The sequence below is a fragment of the Hippopotamus amphibius genome, chromosome 2 (assembly GCF_030028045.1).
Source record: "Hippopotamus amphibius kiboko isolate mHipAmp2 chromosome 2, mHipAmp2.hap2, whole genome shotgun sequence".
NCBI classification, from domain to species: Eukaryota; Metazoa; Chordata; class Mammalia; order Artiodactyla; family Hippopotamidae; genus Hippopotamus; species Hippopotamus amphibius.
This window is the reverse complement of record NC_080187.1, coordinates 67,082,578-67,104,992: the sequence shown is the minus strand read 5'-3', so window position 1 is coordinate 67,104,992 and position 22,415 is coordinate 67,082,578. Positions and strand designations below refer to the sequence as shown.

Sequence of the window (22,415 nt, the reverse complement as noted above, 5' to 3'; positions counted from 1 at the left end):
TGAGAGCTGAAAAAGAAAGACAGAAAGTGGCCTTAACCGAGCTCAGCTGGGAACACGCACATCTGGCTATTCAAAAACACAATAGACCACAAAAGTACTGGGAGTATTGATTTTTTAGGTTAAAAATAAATTTTAGGGGGCAAATGAATTTGCACATGTGGATCCCACAAAAAATAAGGATAGCCTGTACTCTGTTCGTCAAGTTTAAATGTTCGTATGCAGTGAGTTTCTATTTTCAGGTAAGGAAGCTACATGCCCCATCCACTGAACCATCGCCGCAGCCTGTGTGGGCACCAGTCACTGAGGAGCCTCCTGTGTTTGTCACAGGAGCGGGGCTGGAGCGACAGGCAGTCCCCCAAGTGGGCGGCGGTGGGGGCCTGGCTTCTCTGCCTGCACTTCCTCTCCTCCTGCCCAGAGCTCACCCTGGAAGCTGGATTTAAATTTAAAAGTCCGCAATTTAAAAGCCCTTGCCAAAAAAACCCCAAGCAAATTGCCTTGTCAATTGTGGGGGTGGTGTTGGAGAAGAGGACTTTCCCCCAGACTGACCAAATCCAGGGAGGAATGTGGGCTCAAGGGAGCCTGGGGCCAGCTTCCCAGGAAGGGACGGATGGAACCAGCAATTAACCAACAGTCCAACTGGAATGAGGCCTTGCAGAGCAAATCGCTGTGTTACAGGAGAATGTCTTCTCGGAGGAGTCTGTCCTCAGCCTCCCGGGCCGCCTGAGGAGGTGGCCCTGTAGAAATGCCCTCGAGCATCGCCGAGTCACACCGAGTCCCTCCCCGTGGGCCTCGAGTGAGGCTCAGCTGGGACTCCATCTTCATGCCGGGCGCTGGGTGCAGCCAGCTTCAGGGCGCCGGAGTCCTGAGCAGCTGCTCTTCCTCGGGGTGGGGCAGCGAGGCGGGGGGGCGATGCCCTGTTGGAAGGCTGGAGTCAGCCTCCATATTTAGCACCAGTTTTACATACTTTAACGGAGTACAGCCCTGCGGTGTGTGTGTTTTGTTTTGCTTTGCTTTTTAGGGCTCTCTTCCCCCAGGCAGTCATGCGAGGTGACATTTGGGGGGTAATACTGCAGAGCTTTGAGATTTAAGCAACTGTGAGCTAATGACAGTAACTCCCGTTGTAGAGGATAAGAGCTCACAGTTATTGAAGATTTACTATCACCCAGTACTGTTCTAACCACTTGACATGTCGTAGCTCATTTAATCCTGTCCCCTGCATCCCAACAACCCTCCCAGGCAGGCACTGTATTGTACCCACTTTACAAGTAAGGAAAGTGAGGCAGAGCGGTTAAGTAGTAAGTAAGCCCACAGGTTCGCAGCTACTAGGCATTGGAACCAAAACTCAAATGCAGGCAGTCTGTGCCCCTCCCCACTCCATGGCACTGTGGAATTACAGTGAGACAGCTTCAGTTTAGCACCTCTGGTTTTTAGGATTATAGATTCAGAATTCAAGAGCAGAATATCAGCATTGTACATGCGCTCCTGGAGGGGCTCCGCATCCAGGGCCTCAAGGGATAGAAGATGCACCTGACAGCGCTCCGTCCTGAAGGAACTTGGGAGGAGCTGAAATGGGCAAGAAACAGGAAACAGCCGGTGCCACAGAGGCGTATGAGGTGCCTTGTGGACTCGGGGATGCAGCACTGGTTGGAGCAAGGGGGTCGGAGGCAGATTGTTGAAGAGTTGGTGATCAATAAGGAAACGTGTCTTTAAAGAGGCAGCATTGAGATGCGTCTAGGAGGTGTTTTCCCAAATGGTACTATACCCTTGTCTGACCCCCGGCAGCCAAGGTTAGCCAGGACACTCGCATGCTGCCCCGGGGCACTACCTCCTCTGCACGGAAGCCTTTCTCACCTGCCGGCCCCTCCTCTCCCACCAGCAGCTCTCATGAGGGGACCCTGAAGTCTGAGTGAGGGATCAATGGTTTGGTGAGGGAGTGGGTTCCAGATGTTTCGCCACAAACCTGGGCGACATGGTCCGCTTAGATCTGAGCACACACTCCTGGCCTCGACACGCAGGATGTTCAGAACCGCGCCTGAACCCAGCCCTTAGGGTTGGGGGGCCTGATGCTCTCATGTCCCATAATTAAAAGTGTCAAAGGTCAACGTGGAACATTTGGCAGTGAAAACACGTTCGAGATAGTGTTTGAGCCTAGGCTTGCGTTTAAATTCTTCGTGACTCTCCTGCTGAAAAAAAAAATTTTTTGGCTCTTTGCGTTTGTTTTTTAAAACAGTGTGATTCAGACCCCTGAGAGTTTGCCCTGAGTCTGCCTTTACATCCCCCCTAGACAAGTGGCTGTGACTGCAACACACGTGTAGGGCCCAGCTCCCAAAAGCTTAGATTGCGGTGGGATGGAGGTCTGGGCTGAGCTGGGTCCTGGGGCCCCTTGAGAGCGCTCAAGTGGAGACATGGCCCTGTCTTTGTGAGGAGAGGGGGTACAAGCCCCACTTCACTGACCTCTGTAAAGCAGTAACTGACTTTGTTGTGTATGCAGGCTGTTTTTGCTCTTTCCCGCAGAAACCCCATCTCTGCTGCTTACCCCCCACCCCCCACCAGAGAGAAAGCCCAGCTTTTCCGCGCCCAGAGAAATCGGAAAATGGTTGTAATAAAGTCGTAACAGATCCCACGACTCTTGAAGGTTGTGAGTTTATGGGCAATAGGTGCTCATGCACCAATGTAATTTATTCTTCAGCTACTATCTTGTTGCAGGGGAAAGAAGGTGTTAATAACCTGTCACGCAAAAAAATTGACAGTGCTATACAAATAATCCTTCACTGTGTTTTTTCTTCAGTGGTCTCCCGCTGCCAAAGTAAATGAGTAACATTTTAAAGTATCCATTCTTTAACATCAAAATATTAGCCTTAATTTGATTTTTCTCTCTCCCTTTTGTCTTCATGTGAGGAGAATAAAGCTAGCTAAAAATAACTGTGATAATTCTCCACATAGCAGTTCTGCAGCTGATGCCAAGAAATGTACAGATCCTGTGATGGGTGAATGGGCCCTGGGCGCTAGGGCGTTAGGGAGGAAGTGAGGGTGCCAGCATTGACACAGGAAGCATCTTTCCATTGTCTTTCACTTACTTTCAAGAGTAGCCTGCTTACTTCTCAGGATCTCACCCGCTTACATACTAACCTTACTATTTTGTGTCAAGCTCTGTTATCATATTCCTTTATACGTGGGTTGGAGGCTCTGGTTACATGCTGTTGAATTCAGGGTGCTTTCCTCTGCAAGAAATAAAAATCCCAAATCGAACTGGCTTTAACGGTAAAGGGAATTTTATTGGCTTATGTTGCTGAAAAATCTAAAGGCAGATGATTTCAGGCTAGGGTTGATCCAGCCACTCCACAGTGTTACCACAGACCTGGTTTCTTTCCTTTTACCAGCTATGCCTCTGCTTTAGATCAAGAGTGGTCCCAAGATGACTGGCAGCAGCTCTTGGGGGTCAAAGAGTCTCAGAAAAAATCTTTGTCTCCACATTCTCCAAAAGGTCTTACTTAGGTCATGTGCCTGTCACTGGAGCCAGGAGAATCCAGTACACTGCTTGGCTTAGCCTAGGTCACATGGTCCATATCTAGAGTTGAGGGTGGAATCAGCTTACCAGAACCAAGGAACCCTGGAGGTAGATATTTTGGGAAGGGAAGAGGAGATGTTGAAGAAGCAACCAACAAACGTCTAGTGCATGTGACCTATCAGTCCCTGAAGTGTGAGCAAAATATACACAGCCAGACTCGGAGACATTGCAGGTTCAGTTCCAGACCATGGCCATAAAGCAAGTTTTGCAATAAAGTGAGTCACAGGCATTTTTTGGTTTCCCACTGCATGTAACAGTTATGTTTATACTATACTGTAGTCCATCAGGTGTGCACCAGTGTTATATCTAAAAAAATAAACAATGTAGCTACCTTAGTTAAAAAATAATTTATTGCAAAAAAATGCTAACCATCATCTGAGCTTTCAGTGAGTTGTAATCTTTTTGCAGGGGTAACAAACATCAAAGATCACCAATCACAAATCACTATAATAAATATAATAATAATGAAAAAGTTTGAAATATTGCAAGAATTACCAAAATGTGACACAGACACAAAGTGAGCAAATGCTGTTGGAAAAATGGAGCCAATGGACTTGCTCATTACTGGGTTTCCAGAAGTCTTCAAATTGTAAAAATATCTGTGCGGCACAATAAAACGAAGCACGATAAAATGAGGCATGCCTGTATTTTTGTTGTTGTTGTGAGTGTTTCAATTGATAAATATTGGTGCTAGAAATATGTCTTTGAAGGCAGAGCCCTTTTTTTTTCCCTGCCAGTTCCTTGGTCCCGATCTCTTGCTTTCCTAGAAGTACAAGGACAAGAACAACAAAATGAGGCCAGATGGGAGAGACCTCCTTCCTGTGGTCCCTGAATCTGAAGTGGGGGAGAAGGAGGAGAGCAGAGAAACAGGGGCATTATTACCCATTTAGTAAAATGTAATTCAAAAAAAGAAATTTTTATTCTTTGCAACAATGTTCATAAAGAAGGAGGCTTAATGGAACTGAAATTTAAGAGGAAATTTCTCTATTGAATTTGTTAATTTCCCACAATTTGGACTTTCCTATTTATAATCCTGTTGTTTCCCCCCTCCCCACCCCCCTCACGGGGTGACATTCTTGCCCAAACTTGGTTTTTAGTGAACAATAAAGAATGTATAAATGACCCGGGACCTCTTCTGCCTTCTCTCTTCAGTGGGCAGTTTGCAGTCGTGAAGAAATGCCGTGAGAAAAGCACTGGTCTACAATATGCCGCCAAATTCATCAAGAAAAGGAGGACCAAATCCAGCCGGCGGGGCGTGAGCCGTGAGGATATCGAGCGGGAGGTCAGCATCCTGAAGGAGATCCAGCATCCCAACGTCATCACCCTGCATGAGGTTTACGAGAACAAGACGGACGTCATCCTGATCCTGGAACTGTGAGTGCTGTGACTGGGTGGGGAGGAGGGTGGGCTGCAGGCTCCCAGGCAGCTGGACAGTGCCGTGACCAGCCCCGGAGCCTTGTCAGGGATTGATTCAGCTTTGCCAAGTTCAAGAACTGCGATGTGCGGTCTGCCCTGAGGCTGGCTGCAGTTATCTGGAGTAATTCTGCAGCAGCTTCCATTGATGTGGTCGCACTTGATTTGCAAGTGGGTCCCCAATCTTGGGATTCTTCCTCGTTTGTCATGAGGTCGTTTGTGTTCTGAGTTTCACGTTAAGCTTTAGGCATATGCTCTTCCCTCCTGTCACGCTGTTCCTCTGCCTTCCCTCTGTTTTCCTACTTCTTCTTTTCTTTTCTTTCTTTCTCTTTTCTCTTCCCTCTGTCTCACCACACCCATTTTTAACTGTTGAAACTGTCAGCACTCAGTATATGAAAGGGTGAAATTGAACCAGAATCACGCAGGGGTGATGATAGGACTTGTTTTTAAAGCGTTTTGCTGATTGTCTCAGGCACACCCTGCCCATCAGATGTTATTGTGGGAAACTGACTGTAGCACGATGTTCTGTGACATGGCCCCCTGTCCCTGGCCCTCTGCCTGAGGGCCCGCTCCTGGTGATGAGTCCAACAACACAGGCTGGCAGCAGGAGAGGAGAGGACGTCATCCAGGAACATGCAGCTGGGAGTGTCTCTGGGCTCTTTGGATGGAGGACACACATTAGCACACTGGGGGCAGAGGGAGGGGTGGATGGAGCAATCCTGGGTGGTTCTTAGTGATAACGGGCCTCACCCATTTCCTGGCTTCTGCCAGCACAGCAGTGCCCCCTTATTTGCAGATCTCTTAGGGCTAAGAGGCGATTTTTGAGGCCAGAGGAGATGGAAGTGAAGGGGGCCATACAGAGGGAGCCCAGCCTCAGGGGCCCCGCACTGTGGGGACCTGCGCTTTGCAGTCACAAGGGCCCGGGGTGCTCACTGCTTCCTGTCTCACCTCTGGGGTCTGGGCACGTTCCTTTAGGCGTCCAAGCACCAACCTTCTCAACTATAAATTGGGGTCAATAATACCTACCTCAAGAGGGTTTTGAGGTGATAAGTGAGATGAGAACGTAAACATACCTGGCACAGTGTCTGGCTCATGGATGTGTTTAATACATGTTTCCGGAAAGCTCTCAACCTCTGCACGAGTGACATATTGGGCTGCGTAATCCTTTGTTCAGGGGGCCATCCTGTGCGTTGCAGGATGTTTAGCCACATCTCTGGCTTCTACCCACCAGATCGCATCCTCTTCCCTAGCTGTCACAACTAAAAGTGCCTCCAGATGTTGCCACATGTCCCCTGGGGGCAGATTCTTTCCTCCCCTTACCACCCCTCAACTCCCAACCCCGCACTGAGAACCACTGCTTTAGAGGAAGAGCAGGACTTTAATGGCACAGAGGATTAAGGGGTCTGCTCAGGGTTCAGCAGAGAAAAGACAGGAATCCGAGTGTAATCCCTGCTGTGGCTTTATGTGGTGACTTGAAAACCAGACAGAACTGAGATCAAAATCCAGGGCCAATCCTTTACCATCTATCTCTAAGCCTAAATTTCCTCCCTTAAGGCTGTTGTCAGAGGCCATGAATACAAAGTTCCTGGGAAAGAAATTGTTTAGATCACAACTGTTTTGCCTTTTCAGAGAATTACCAGGTTGTGCCTAGTAACTCAAGAAAATGTCATTTGCTCCCTTTGTATATCAGAATGTGCAAATAATGCCAGGGAGTTACTGCCATCTGCGTCTGTCTTCTGGGTTCAGCTTCTGTTGACTGACTCCCAGTTCATAGATATGTTCCATTAGGTACATTTATCCTGTGCATAAAATGGGTGGCTTACGGTTTGTTTGTTTGTTCTTTAACCACTTGATTTAAACTTCTTTTTGTTATTATACAGTAACTTTGATGTTGGAGGAGGGTTGTGTGATTCTATGAAAGTTGATACACGTAGAGATTTGTGAAACCACCACCCAAATCAGAATTCAGAATAGTCCCATTGCCCCCCCAAACTCCCTTGTACCCTCCCTTTATAGTCACACCCACCTTCCCTCTTCCCTCTGGCAATCACTGAGCCATTCTCTATCACTGTAGTTTTGTCTTTTCAGAAACTGTATAAGTAGGATTATAGAGCATTCAATCTTGTGAGGCCGGCTTCTTTCACTCACTATAATGCTTTTGAGATTTGTGCATGAGTCGTTTGCTCCTTTTTATTGCTGGATAATATTCCACTGTGCGGTGTTTGTTTATTCACCCACTGAAGGACATTTGGGCTGTTCCTAGTATTTGGTGATGGTGCACAAAGCTACTATAAACATTTACACACAGATTTGTGTGTGAACATAAGTTTTCATTTCTTTGGGGTAAATACCACTGAGTGGGATTGCTGGGTCTTGTGGTGAGAGTACATTGGACTCTATAAGAAATTGCCAAACTGTTTTCTAAAGTGGCTGCACCATTTTACAGCCCTTCCAGCAATGGATGCGTGTTCCAGTTGCTCCATCAGCCCTTTGTATCGTCAATATTTGTTTCTAATCGTAGCCATTCTTTTAGGTGCATAGTGGCACACTGGCTTTACATAGTTCATTGTGTGGCAACCTTGAGTAAAAGCGGAGTGAGCTCACGAAGAACAGCTGTTAGGTGGAAGGGGCAGGAGGGGTCTTAGGAGATGGCCCCTTCCCCACAAGGTCAGGTGCGTGTTTGTCTTCCTTGGGTACTTGCTCCTTGTAGCTTGCAGCATTCCGTGTCAGCCGATTGTCCTAACCTTTTCACCTACCAGGTATGTGGGGAGTAGTGATGGTTACTCTTATGTGCCAACTGACTGGACCACCGGGTGTCCCAACATTTGGTTAAGCATTACTTTGGGTTGTGTCTTGAGGGTGCTTCTGGATGAAGTCAGCATTTGAATCATGAACAGAGTAAAGCAGACTGCCCTCCCCAGTGGGGGTGGGTCTCATCTAATCAGTTGAGGGCCTGATGGGAACAAAAAAGCTGACCTTACCCTGAATAAAAGAGAATCCCTCCTACTAGATGGCCTTCAAGCACAGACATTGGCTTTTTCCTGTCTTCAGACTGAAACTGACACATTGGTTCTCCTGGATCACCAGCTGGGTCCAGCCGAGTCACCTTGCAGGTCTTGGGACTTGTCAGCCCGTGTTGCATGAGCCAATTTCCTAAAATAAATCTCTTTCTTTCTTTATATATGTACATCCTTTTGGTTCTGTTTCTCTGGGGAGCCCTGACTAATACAGTGATACCAAAAACTAAGGAGGGAGGGTGCACCCTTCTTTTCACATCACAAGTCTGTCCCATTTTGTACATATATTTACTTTGCCATGAAGAGCTGTTTTAATTTTTAATAGACTGTTCAAAATATTAGGTCTGCCCAGGAGAAAGAGTCATCTTTGCCTTTGAGAAAATTATCCTAGTTGTACATTCTCACAGCTTTAAAGGAAGATTTAGTCATCAGTGACATATTCCATCTCCTCTTTCCTTTCTTAAGAGTGCTGGGATACAGTGATGGTTAAGGAGAGAATAACATGTATGAATTAGTCAGAAAATAGCCCTACAGCATAATAGTAGCCTCTGTCTGTATCCTCTGGCTTAGTAATCTTTGAGTGGATATATTTTTTTGATTTGTTGCTTTGGGATGAACTCCATGGCAATAGCGCTTCCTTCAGGCTTACTGATGAAGCGTGCTCCCTTGTTGGAACTTCCCTCATTGAAGCCTGTCTCTACGTGGATGTGTGAGTTCTCACCCACCCACCCCCCACCCTGGGCCCATCCTTACCACTGAGACAGAGACCCCAAACCACCACTCCACTCCGTATTTCATGATCTGCCCCCAGGGATCTGGGCGAGATACAGAAATGGTATCTTTTCTGTCCTTGGTACAGAAACTACTTGGTGTCTGTGTTAAAGGCACAGTTGTCAAATCCTACTCTAGGGTTTGACTTAAAATTTCTGTAAACCATGAACGTAGTTTTGAATATTGACTTTCCCCCCCCACATCCTTCTCTGGGAAAAAATCTTTCCACAGCTGATCTGCTATTGCAGCTCAGCAAAACATATATGCGAAGGAAGCAAACCAGATGTCTCAAAATCACAACTTCGTGTCCTCCACATCCCGTTGCTCCACAATGAAGTCATACAAAAATTTCTTCTTTCCATGTTGCAGCTCACCCACACGTTGTCGCATGGGCAAGCCACTACAAAACTTTGATTTTCAGTGCTTGCGTCATGTCATAACTTGCCCTGTTACCTGGTGAAAAGTGAAGCCAAATAAAGTCAGTGCTAATCAGAGACAATGGCTTCTAGAATTGCTAAACGTGCGTTCAGAAACAGCTAAGTGTTTTAGGCTGTGGACAATTTAGGTTCCCTCTCCCAGACGTGGGTCAGGTCCAAATGCCTTTAGGGGCCAGACAGGTATGCAAATGAGTGAGATTGGTCTACACGAAGCCTTAGTGTCAGGGAGGCATCAGGGAATGGTGGGGACTGTGGCTAACTGAACCCTCAGCCACTCTTCAGTTGATCGTTGCCATGTGGGATTTTGGATCCAGTGTTGCCAGATCTTGCAGTTTTTTCCAAAAGTCTGGTATCTAGGTTTTTAATTTTGGCAGTTAATTCATAGTATTCCTGAGCAGACAAAATAAAATCTTCCTGAAGGTCACATGCGACTTTCCCAGAACGCCAGATTCTACCCTGTTTTATGTAAGCAAAGTATTAGCGACATGTGATAAATACAGTCAGAGACAGCCTCAAAAGTCTAGCAGGTCTGTTGGAAAGGCAAGATACTTAGCATTACAAAATGATTTTTTTTTAATGGCCAGTATGGTTTAACAGGGGTTCTCAAACGTTAGTGTACTTCAAAATCTCCTGAAGACGTGTTCAAACACACATTATTTGGCTGCACTTCCAGAGTTTCTGAGTCAGGATGTCTAGGGTAAGGCCCCAAAATTTACATTTTCAGCAAATTCCCGGGCGATTGCCGGTGCTGCCGGTGTAGGGGTCACCTTTTGAGAAGCTGTTGTCGGTTGCGTTGTGCCCCACCCCCAAATGATATCAAGTCGTGACCCCCTTTACCTCGAGCTGTCCCCTTATTTGGGAGCAGGGTTGTTGCGGTTGTCATTAGTTAAGATGAGGTGATACTGGAGCAGAGTGGGCTCCTTATCCCACGTGACTGGTGTCCTTATAAGAAGAAGGCCATGTGGAGACAGAGACCTGGGGAGAGGGCCGTGTGGAGGTGGAGGACGGGCGTGATGCAACAGTAGCATCTACGAGCTGCTAGGAGAGAGGCCTGGAACAGACTCCCCTCGGAGCCCTCAGAAGGAACCAAGACCACAGCCCACACCTTGCGTTCAGACCTCTGGCCTCCAGAACTGTGAGGCAATCCATTTCGGTTGTTTTCAGCCACCCATTTGTGTCGTACTTTGTTACAGCAGCCTTAGCAAACTAATACAGAAGCACTAGTTGAATAGAACAGCAGTCCCCAACCTTTTTGGCACCAGGGACCGGTTTTGTGGAAGACGGTTTTTCCATGGACCGAGGCAGTGGTGGGGGTTGGGGGGGGGGGGGGTGGAGGTGATGGAGGTGATGATTCAGGCGGTAACGCGAGCAGTGGGGAGCGGCAGATGAAGCTTTGCTCTCTCGCCCACTGCTCCCCTCCTGCTCTGCGGCCCGGTTCCTAACAGGCTACGGACCGCTAGCAGTCTGCGGCCCGGGAGTTGGGGACCCCTGGAATAAAAAACTACTATTGCTGGACTGGGAGCCCACTCACATGTTAATCTAAAATTCTGTAAGCTAGTTAACAACAAAATAAAACACTAATCGTGGTAGTTCCATCAGGCAACTGAGAAACAATGGGTTGCCTGCATCTTACTCCCCACAGGAGGCCTGGGCAAAGAAGGGCTGGAGTGGGGTGGGTGGTTCTGGGTTTACCTCGAGGCAGGAATGACATCACCTTGTCACAGCCTGCTTCAGGAGGGTCACCTGAACTTTGGATGACCTGTCTGGTTACCCTGTTAAGATTTATAAAGTAAAAATCCTAGAATTGCCATGTGATACTGGCATTAATGGATAGTTCCAAAGAAATCAAGGCAGTTTGGGTTCTCCAACCTTAAATTTTCCCCTTTATTTGTTCTGCTTGGAATTTAAAACAGGTCTTTAAATTCGAGTAACCTTTTCTTTTTATCTCTCTCTCTCTTTCTCTTTCTCACAGGAAATTCAGTTTAATTAGTGCAGTATGCAGTGGTTGTAGCCAAGTGCAGGACATGGAATTAATGCTTCTATTTTTTTATTTAATAAAGTAAATTTTATTACTTTTCCTATTGTGGTGGAAAACACATAACGTGAAATTGACCATCTTAACCATTTTTAAGTGTACAGTTCAGTAGCGTTACATTCATCTGTGCAACAGACCTCCAGAACGTTTTCATCTTGCAAAACGGAAACTCTGTGCGTAGGGAATATCAACTCTCCTTGTTTAGCTCTCTTTTTAACTTTGTCTCAGTTAATAATTTCTGGAATTCGGTTTGTTCATTGCAAACACCCGCCGAGTTGTATTCAGACATTTGTGCAAATTTAGATCACTTTATGCGGGATCAAGTCAGCTCATTCTCTCGTAGCCAGACCGACATGCAAACTAACAAGAATATAAATATGATTTTTTTCATTGGACATCAGCACAGTGGATGTATGTGGATGGGTTCAGGCTGCACTGGCAGCAGATCCAGAATTTCAGGAGTCTTTCAAGAAGCAAATGCAGTGATTAAAGCGATGGTTTCAAGCTACCTTCAGAGTGGCAAAGTTGTGCGAAGATGCATGCAGTCATAGGGACATAAGTGATGCTGGTGGATGAGATGTATCTGTATCCCACCCCCATTCTCTGCTTCTCTCCTGGTCCTCACAAGACACAAAAGCACACTTGGATTTCTTAAATGCTTTTTTTCTCCCCTTTGCTGCTACATTTGTTCTCTCTTCTCTGAGCTCCAGCCAGCTCTTTTGACTTTTTGAACTCTCGTTTTTATCCACAAAGGGGTAATATCAAGAACTGTTCTGGATTACACTTTTGGCATCTGGTTCCTCAGATATCTAGTATTAGGCAAGAGCAGAAAACTAAAATGCATTTGGCAACAGTCTCAACCTTTCAAAACAGAATTAAATCATGTAGAATAGGTTATTTTCCACTCAGGCATTCTCTTGAGAAATAAAACCCTGTACGTATGTCTTCCCCCACGCTCTTACTTCTTGCCAGTTCGGTTGAAAGTGTTTTCTTAGTGTTTATTAAATGGGCATTTTTGCTCACTTAAGTGGGTTATTTGATTTCCATATGGTCTTAGAAAAATTGGGGCAATGAAAATCAAAAACAAAGCACATGTAGTATCTGTGAGCTCATAGATGTGTAGTTTTTATCATCTGTTCATAATTTTAGTGTCTGGCTCGACACACTCTGTGCTGTGTACATCTTTGCTTATCGCCAGGAAAGGCGTGTAATTGTTAAGGTTTGGTAAACTGGGGTAACGTTGCTGCCTGCCAGTCTCAGAGACTTCCATAGCTCCAGTGATGGGCTATCCTTAATCCCTCCTCAGGGACCACAGATTCTACTTTATGATGCTCTGGGGTACCCCAATTCCCCGGGAACTGTTCACACTTCCTCTTGGAAACTCACAGCCATGTCACAGATCTTATTATTCTTCCCGGCTCAGTTAACCACTCTCCTAACCGACACTTCAAGAGGACATAACAGAAGGTTGCTCTGTGGAACTGTGGCTTCCACTGACCCCTCAGACATTCTGATTTCCCCTCTTGCTCTATTCCCTCTCCTTGCTGCACTGGTTTCTCCTGTATGTGGTGGGGGCCGTCCCGGACGCAATCACAGCCTCCCTGCAATGCTCAGCTTCTTTTCTGCCCCCAGAGCCCAGGTCCCGCCCAGGCCGAGGGCTGCTGGCCCAAACCGTCTGCCTGGCTTTCCTCCATACCGGCCATACGGCCGCCATGTCTAGGCACACTGCACCCAGAATTCTGGAGTGATGGTTGGGATCAGCTTTGGGGACGAGAAGCTAAGGGGGACTTCCCTGAGCTGGTGCTCCAGGGGAGAGAGAATCCAGATCACAGGTCATGGGTGAGATTCCCTTATTAGGCTGGTATTTAAGGCAGATTAGCAACAATCTCTCCAGACCATCCATGACTCCCTGGGAGCCTCCTTTCTGCCTCATGTCATTGCAAAATGTTGTTTAAAGAGCAAACAGAAATACTTCTAAAAGCAACCTTATATGGCTTTTTTCTCTTAATTTGTGTTTCCGAGTATCTCTTTATGTTTTACCACTCCTTTTTTTTTTTTCATGTATGCAACTTGTTTTCAGTATGATCAAAATCACTCTAATGCAGAGGAGGAACCTTAGGGATCTGGTGGGACAGCAGTCAGTATTTGCTTGTTCCATCCTGAAACGTCAGTTTCATTTCCAGCCTCTAAACGAATGTAGTTACCAGATGTGGCTACAGGGAGACGTGAATGCTGCTGTATTGATGAAATTAAGTGTAAGTGAAATATGAGCTAAAGGACCTGGTCCTCCCTAGATGACAGAATATTTCCCCCCAATATTTTTCCCCCAATATTTTGATGGGAAAATTCAAGTAGAATTGATTGTATCAGAAACAGAGGGTAGAATATTCCCTTGTTTTGAAGCATGTCCAGTCGGTGTGGATCTTTACAAACCTCCTTGAGAGAGAGGATAAAGGACGAGAGAGGCTTTCCTTGGAGAAGAAAGGGAAGCTGCACTTGGTTTGAGTCTTCGGGTCAGTCAGCCACTGTGGGTTGTCAGTCAGACCCCTGCCTTATGTTTTCTCATTTAGTCCTTGGACACAAGCTCAGGAGGCTAGTATTGTCACCACCCTCCAGATTCGGAAAGCTGGGCCCATTCAATCCAGATAGAAGGGTGGGGGATTCTTCCTCTCAGACAGCGTCTTGAGGAGGGAATTTTTTGTTTGAGTCCTAACGTGCTGCTGAGCCCCTGTAGGAGTTACCTACGAGGCCTATTCCCCATCTTCTCTAAGCTGTCATCTCTGGGGGTTGGGGCGAGGGTGAAGGAAATAAAAGACCACCTTGGAGCAGGGAGGACGTTCCAGGCCTGTCCCTCACACTCTTCCTCATCTAGGGCTGCAGTGACTTTTGACTGTGACCTTCAAGGGCAGCGACGCTCATGGTCTGGTGACTCTTGAGCTGCGTTTGTTCCTTTCAAATTTCAAAGCAGTGACTTCGCTTTTGAAAGCCAACCTGGACCTCGAAGACCTTTCTGTTTCTCTCCTGGGTGCTGCTTCTCCAGCAGCCATGTGTTCTTGCCCCCCATTCCTCAGCGTTTCCATGATGCTGGGAGAGAGGGCAGACAACGTTCTCATGTTCCCGTGGGAACGATGGCGTCCAGGGTGGCTTTGTGAGGGCCCTAGTGTGCGTATTTGCCCCCCTCAATATGTTTCTTTGAGGGCAAGACCGTGTCCTGCTTTGGCTCCCACAGCACTTAAGACTGTTCTCGGCCCAATAAATGTGTGCAAAGTCCAGATAGAACCAGAAGAACATCACGATGTGATGGAATGGTCACGTGTGGCTCAAGAGCCAGTTGACCACTGACAGAGACATTTTTCTTTGTGAGATGCTGATCGACTTGCTTGGGCTTCAGGAAACATGCTCTTGACGAAGTCTCTTAGAGGGTAGGGACTAAAACCTTCAACATTAGGGTTTGAGTCAGTCTGGATTCTACCAGGAAGCAGATGGCACACGCAAACAGGGAAATTTGAAGAGCATTTAATAAAGGTGTGTCCAAGGGTTAAAGAAAACAAGTGACGGGAAAACGCCCTAGGACTATTGATAGCACAGCGCTCCCACCACCCTTAAATCTGACGGGTAGGGGAGGGAGTGGCTTGGGGAACCTGGAAAGGATAACTTCCTGGAGAGAAGGACCGCCTGACCTGAGCTGAGCTCTCAGGAGAGGAACTTGGGCCTGCCTTGGCAACCTGGCAGGGGAAGTGGGGCTGACCTCACTCTCTCTCCCTATTGGTGCTGCCTGATGAGAAAACCAAACCAGAATCCAGTTGACAAGGGAACCTTATCATTCAGTCTCAGTGAGCAGCCTTCCTGTACCCAGAAGTAGATGGAGAAGAGTAGAACATGGGTCTGGAAAGGTAAATAGAAAATAATCTTGCTCTGGGTTTAGAGGGATTTTTTTCTTGACTCTAATCCTTTTGACACTAAGTACTTACAGTCCAAACTTCCTGGCTCCCCCTCATGAAATCTGTCCAGGCCCGAAAAATATCAATTTGTCACTGGATGGTTAGGATCCATTTGATCTCATGCCCTCTTTTCTCAAAGGCTCTGTGCCCATCACAAATTCTTAAAAAGGAAGTACTTTTTTTGAAGCCTGACTCCCTTTTGTTTTCCCTGTTTTTTACTTTATTAGAAACTCTATTGGCGTGAGGAGGTGGAGACATGGAGGGCAAGGCTCAAAGTCCTGGCTCTTTGACGGGCAATAACTCTCCGTTGCCAGGGCAGCTCGCCCGGCAGGAGAGCTGTGTTCATTCTGCTTCTTTTACCCCTTGAGTGCTGTGTTCCTCTCTGAAGTGACAGGAGTTGTCTTGATGCTCCTGGGCATCCGTGTGTTTCATGGCTGCAAAGGGAAGGATTTCCATGGAGATGGGAAGCACTCTTTATCTGTCCCCTTCTTTTCCATAACTCCCATTCCCCCTTCAGATCATTTTAATCTACCTTCCACTTCTCTACTTGCCACTGAAAGGACTCCTGTCGAAGCTTCCTAATTTGCAAAATGCCTTAATGTATATGCAACCCATGACACTCAACTGTCACCTCCCAACATATTGTAGCTGTAGATGTCCCTACAGCTCTATCTCTTGGTCTCTCTGCAGCCCCACAATTGCTTCTCCAGTTGCCTATTCAACATCTCCACCCAAATAGATCTCCCTAGGTACCTCAAACTTAGCATGTGCTAACTGAACTCACAATCTTCTGTTCCCCAATCTACTGCTCCCCTCTCTTTCTCTAGCTCGGTTCATGGCGTCACCATCTTCCTGGTTGCACAGCCTGGAAACCTGGGCACCACGCTTGCCACTTCCTTCTCTCCTCACTCCCTGCAGACCCACACAGTCAATCTTGCGTTAAGTCCTGTTAGTTCTGCTTCTGAAAAAGCTCTTGAATCCCTCTCTTTATCTCCATGCTCATACTTTTTCCCTGGTCTAGGATCTCATTAATGCTCCCCTGAGTCATTTCAACGTCCTCTAGTTTCTTTCCTGTCCAGCTCACCCCCAGATTTATTATAAAGCAGCTACTTCTCTTGCTTAAAAATCTTTGATGAATAAGTATATGATGCTCAGTGTCATTCATCATTAGATTTCCCTACAAATCAAAACCACAGTGAGACCACTTCATATCCAGCAAGATGGCCAGAATAAAAAAGACAGACAGTATCAAACGCAGGTGGGGGTTTTAGAGAAATTGGAACATTTTCCAAAACATTACATTGCAATGCAATTACAATGTAATGATCATAATTACATTGCTAATGAGAATATAAAATGGTTCCGCTACTTTGGAAAACAATTCAGCTCTTCCTTGAAATGTTCAACACAGAGTTACTACGTGACTCAGCATTTCCACTCCTCAGATTATACCCCCCAGAAATGGAAATATATGTCCACACAAAAACTTATTCGTGAAGTATATAGTAGCATTGTTCACAATAGCCAAAAAAAGTTGAAACAACCCAAATGTGCATCAGCTGATGAATGGATAAGCAAAATGTGGTGTATTTCTACAATGGACTGTTATTCGGCAAACATAAAAGAGAGGTACTCATACATGGATGACCCTTTGAGACATTATGCTAAGTGACAGAAGCTGATCACGAAAGACCACATATCATGATTTGATGAATATGAAATGTCCAGAATAGGCAAGTCCATAGAGACAGAAAGTAGATTAGTGGTTGGCTTGGGCAGGTGGGGTATTGGTGGCAGGGAATGAGGAGTGGCTACTGGCGGGCACGAGGTAGGGCCAGGAAGATGTTCTAAAATTAGATTGTGGTGATAGTTTCACAGCTCTGTGAATATACTGAAAACCATTGAATTGTAGACTTTGGAAGTGTCGGTTATATGGTGTGTGAGTCACATCTCTATAACGCTTTAGAGAAATCGCTGACGGCCCCCTCCTGCCCCCAGAGTGAAGCCCACGATCCGTAGAACGTTGCAGGATCTTGGAACCATGTCCAGCCCCCTCCTTATAGCCACCCACTTCCCCTGTACCCCTTTGCCTCTGCCCCTGATGCTAACTCCCAGAGACTCTCTTGCCTTTACCAGATTTTGCCAGGTTCCTAGGCATCCCCAACCCGTTGTCTGTGCTGTACCTTCTACCTGACACACCATACCTTTTCCACCTGGAGAATTCTGCCCATCGGTCAAAGCTCAGTTCACATATCACCCTCTCTCTTTGGCTTGCCTACCTGCCCCAGTTAGATTTAATTGCTTTCTTCCGTGTGTGTTCATCACCTTTGAGAAGTGTGTTAATTATAGCACTTACAGTACTATATTTTAAATGTTTGTGTTGTTGCCCTGTAATGGATTGTGAGCTTTCCAGGAGATGTGCTAGTGTATTATTTACTTCTCTTTCCATCTCAAGCCCCTAGAAGAGGGCATGAATACTTGCACACAGACAGTGCCCGGTAAAAGTGGCTGAAGTTTAATTCAGTCAAGGAGAATAGCAGGGAAATCCTGATGAACAGCAATGAGGGACTCTTCTAGAGTTAGGACAGTGGGGATGAGGAGAATTAACACAGCCAAAAGCTCTGCATCATTTGTGACCTGTGAAAGTTGTCCTCTCTCCTGAGAACAGAGCAGTTTGTCATCATAGCTAATTTCTACCTTGGGCCTGAATGGGTGCATGTGATTAAGTTGGGTGCATGGGATGAGGAAAGAGTAGGATAGAAGGATAGTTGATGCGATTCCAAAGGACAGGAATTGAGAACCTACAATGTGCCTGACATTGTGATGCCAATGACAAACAGAGATAGGTGGCGAAAATTAAAGCTGCTGATTGTCTTTGGCGTCTGCTATAATAATGCCCATCATATGACAGGTACTCAGTAAACATTTATGCAAATGAAAAAAATCTTTTGAGACAATCAGAAGTCACCTTTGCCCATTATAGCATTCTGCTTAAAGCCTGCCCTGCTCAAACCTGGGCATGGTCCCCAGCTGACCATGCTCTTAGAAAAGAGATCCAAATCCCATCTCCATCTTTCTTGGAGGCTTTCAGTGGCTTTCTGCTCTCTGCCTCCTCTTCCAACAGAGCAGGTTTCAGGCTTCCTCTCCCTTCCCTTCCCCTCCCTTCCCTCCATTTACCCACCAAGATTGTCAGTAGGAGGCGCTCAGCTCCACACCCATTTTCTGCCCGTGACTCCCCATCTTCTGCCGGTGGCCACACTCTTTGGAGCTCGAAGCGGGTAGCCAAGGTAAGACGTGATGTGAGGCTTCCCATCTGCTGAGTGACTATCAGCTCCCTCACCTTTTCCACCTCTTCCTCCTCCAACTCTTCTTCCCTCTCCAATCCCTCCTCAAATTCAAGGGAAGGACCATTCTGCTCTGTGCCCATTTTAAATCACTGCTCTCCACATCTGGGGTAGCCTGGCCCACACCATGCTTCAGATTGGCAGCTGCCCCCTCTGTGATAGGCCAGTGGTCTTTCATCCTGGAATTTCCAGGTCCTTGGCAACAATCAGCAGCTGTCATCTGAGCCCTTCGGGCTGGATTGTCAGAATAAATCTGGTCAAGGAGTCAGAGAAGATGGATCCCTGTACTTCCCCAGATAACAGCCTTGCCTTCTTTGCAACTGGACGAGACAGACTGATTTTTGGAATAAGCCTCCATCTCTGGCTGTCCCAGTATGGTTTACTTCCCACTGGCCTTTTGTTCTCGCACCAGTCACAGTGCCCGAGGCTGAAGAGGTGTCTGGCTGCCCGGCTCTTCCATCTACCCCACTTTTGATTGACCTAATTATTTCTGTGGGTCTCCAAAACTTAGACTGCAGCCATTAAAGTAGAAAGAGGCTTGCTGAATGCTGTTGGTGGTCAGTCTTGCTGTTGCGTTTCTCATGTCCCTTTGCGTGAGTACATTCTTTAGTTGAAGAAATCTGTGTGGACATACTGAAAGGAGGGACCAGTCTATCTCTCAACGCCTTCTCTACCGGCCCCCAGCCTACAACAGAGCTGCTCATCCTTTGTCATGGGAAGCCCTAGGGCAAACAGATGAGGCTATTCGTGGCTGGAGGTGACCACCCTTTAGGTCCAGATGGGCACCTCTGGGCCCCATCCAGACACCTGAAGGCTGGGACTCCTCTACCTCTGTACATCTGTAGCCCATCTGTGTTAACCCAGTTGGCAGGCTCAGCCATTGAACTCTGGGACACCATGCCCAGGAGACCACACGTGGCCTTTCTAGTGAGTTTCTTGCCTGAACCACCTCAGCCAGGATTCCTGCATTCCTGGGCAACCCGTGTCCAGCCTTCCTGCATCTCCTGGCCTCCCGAAGCTCCTTGGGGATGGGCAGTCTTTACCATCCGCCTCCCGTGTATCACCCTCGTTGTTGGTGGGACATTTTCTGAGTATTCTCCAGATTCTGTCTCTCTCTTGAAATGTAGGGCCAGGGCCATGTGCTGTCCTCAGGTTGTGGACTGATGGGGAACCACTTGTGCTTCAGGTTTTACATCCACCCTGCATTCCCAGCACAAGTGGCTAAGGATCTACTCTGATCCTGTTGGGTGCTAGCCTCTGCTTTTTCTCATCTGAATTTGTTTATAATTTCAGCTGGAGTGGACAGACTTTTGACTCCCCCTCTCTACCCTCCCTTTCTCCTTCCCCACCACCCCTGTTAGAACAGAGGTCTGGGTGCCCCCAGATCTGGGGCTGCTCATCACTCTACCTTGAAACCCAAGGTTCTCGAGACATTGTGCTAGGCTCCCAGCATGGCCTTTTCTCGAACACTCTTCCCTCTCTCCAAGGGCATCCTTCGGTTTCATGGGATTATTTGGGAAGCACATTGAGCCATTGTTCTACAGAGGTTTTTGTTCTTGTTGTCTTATACCTTTTTCCTATTTTCCTCCCTAAACTGATGTACTCCATCATTTTTGTTTCTGGAAGCTTCAAACTGATTTTATCCATTTGGCATATTTTTATGTTCCCTCTCCCATCCGTTTCTCTTTCTCATGTCCCTTTACTCCATAGCCAATAACGGGGGGGAAATGCAAGTAGAGGATCAGAAAATGAGCAAGTGCTCAGAGTTGGTGGTGGGAGGGCTGTGGCTTACATGAATCTGCTGTAGGTGTGATGACCACCTACCTAAGACATCCTGCAGCGTGTCGTGTCACCCGACTGCCTGAGCAGCAGGCCTCGACACCCAAAAAACAGCTATCAAGGTTTTCTTCCCCAGAGACCTGCTCTAACAAACCACATCTCTGAACCGATAGCATATTTTCAAGAGTTACAATGATTTCGATCTAGTCAGTGGTAGAGGGCAAGTAGATTCTGATTCCTGAAAGAGAAAGAAAGAAACAAAACTGGCTTTAGTTTATTGGCTTGTTTTATAAATGTCTCATATTCCACATAGAGTTTCTTCAATTAAAAAAAATAGTTAGGGATTTTTTTTTAGTACTGTGTCTAGCTGAGCACTGCAGCCTCCCGTTTGACAGTCTGCCTCAGCAAACTGTGGCGCTCTCCTTCGACCTTTGAACTTGAGCCTATGGTCATTTAAGTGAGGGGGTTAGATAATCGCATCCGGGGACCGCTTGGACTGGAGCACAATCGCTCATTATGCTTTGTCCACAGCTACTGCCACCTTCTTAACAGCTGAGTGACGTGGCCTGGTCCCGTGCGTCGTGCCTGCTGTACTGATTAATCACGATGCATTTTCTGTTTACCAGTCCAGCATCCTGTTTCCATCTTGGAAACTAAAAGAAAGTCATGATTGTGCTCTTTCATTCATGATTGAAATGGATTGCTATAAAATCGCCATTTTTTTCCCACAGAAACCATGCTTCATAGATTAGTCCTTCCTGACAGTTGCAAGACTAGATTTTTGAGGCAAAGGACCTTTCAGGGACCCCAACTTATTTCCAAATGTGTGTCTTTGTACAAGACTAGAATTTTTCTTTTCTTGCCACAGTTGGCAGAGCTAACAAGTTTGGTACCTCGTACACAAAGCATACGTCCCTAAAAGCACATAGACCAACTCGCCATTGATTCAATACCATTGAAGATGTTCTTGCCCGTTACATCAGTCAGTCATTCTTGAATCATGGAGGTGCCGTGTCCACCTGGATGCAAAGGAACCGAAATGAAATTGTTATTTTTGAAGAGCCGCCTAGAGGTAGTGGTTACATGGTGGGCTGGAGAGTGGGTTGGCAGTGGAGGTGTGAGGTGAGCTAGAGCTTGTGTGAAAGTTTCTGAGCAGCAAAGCAGAAGGATTTTTGATGTTTCCTGAGCAACTACTTTATGCTAAGTGCTTTTCATATAATCTCATATAATGAAGAAGCCACAAAAACAGCCTCTTTAGAGAGCTGACCTTTAGGAGCAAAACCCCTAAGATAAGGAAGTAAAACATTTCCCCCATCCCTGGAAGGGAATTCAAGCCGCTGTATTTTTTCTGAATCGTGATTGACATTATTGAGGATTTTTTTTATGTGCCAGGCATTGAGCTAAGCACACAAAAGTCCAAGGAGGTAGTGTTCTGAGGCCCCATTCTGGGTGTCTTTTGCTACATAGCAAACCACCCCAAAGCTTACTGGCCTACAATGGCAGCAGTCATTTGTTTTGAGCATGAGGCTGTGATGTGGGCAGGGATCAGCGGTGCCAGCTCTCTCTGCTCCTTGCTGCATCAGCTGGGCGGCTGCTTGGGGCTGGAGGACCGCTTCAGAGACAGCGCTGTCACTTGAGGGCCAAGGTGCTGCTGACCGTCGGCTGGGAGTCCAGCGGCGGGTGTTGGCCACATGTGCCTGCCTATCCACAGAGCCGCTTGGGCTCTCCCACAGCATGGCAACTGGGTTCCAAGGGCAGGAATTCCAAACGGGATGTAGAAGCTGCCAGTATAGGCTTCCTAGGTGGCGCAGTGGTTAAGAATCCGCCTGCCAATGCAGAGGTCACGGGTTCGATCCCAGCTCCAGGAAGATCCCACATGCCGCGGAGCAACTAAGCCCATGTGCCCAAAAAAAAAAAAAAAAAAAAAAGAAGCTGCCAGTATCTTAAGACTGACACAGCATCACTGCTTTCATCTTCTATTGGTCAAGCAGACGCACAGCCTGCTCAGGCTTGAGGCGAGGAGACCGAGGCCACAGCTCTCAGTGGGTAGCGGTAAAAAATTAGCAGCCATCTTTATCCTCCCAGGAGCCCAGAAAGGTTAAGTGCCTTG

At 46.9% G+C, this 22,415-nt stretch overlaps 1 protein-coding gene across 7 annotated transcripts in view; it reads left to right on the top strand.

Moving 5' to 3' along the window:
- Nucleotides 1–22,415, top strand: part of DAPK1 (death associated protein kinase 1) — a 178,088-nt gene that overhangs the window by 88,150 nt on the left and 67,523 nt on the right. For all 7 annotated transcript variants that reach the window (XR_009051244.1, XM_057721042.1, XM_057721038.1 and 4 more), the window contains one exon: nucleotides 4,721–4,942. Coding sequence is in view for 5 of the 7 variants with exons in the window: in XM_057721042.1 (XP_057577025.1) it covers nucleotides 4,721–4,942 (222 nt within the window). In the remaining 2 variants the exon portion in view is untranslated. The remainder of the gene's footprint in view (nucleotides 1–4,720; nucleotides 4,943–22,415) is intronic.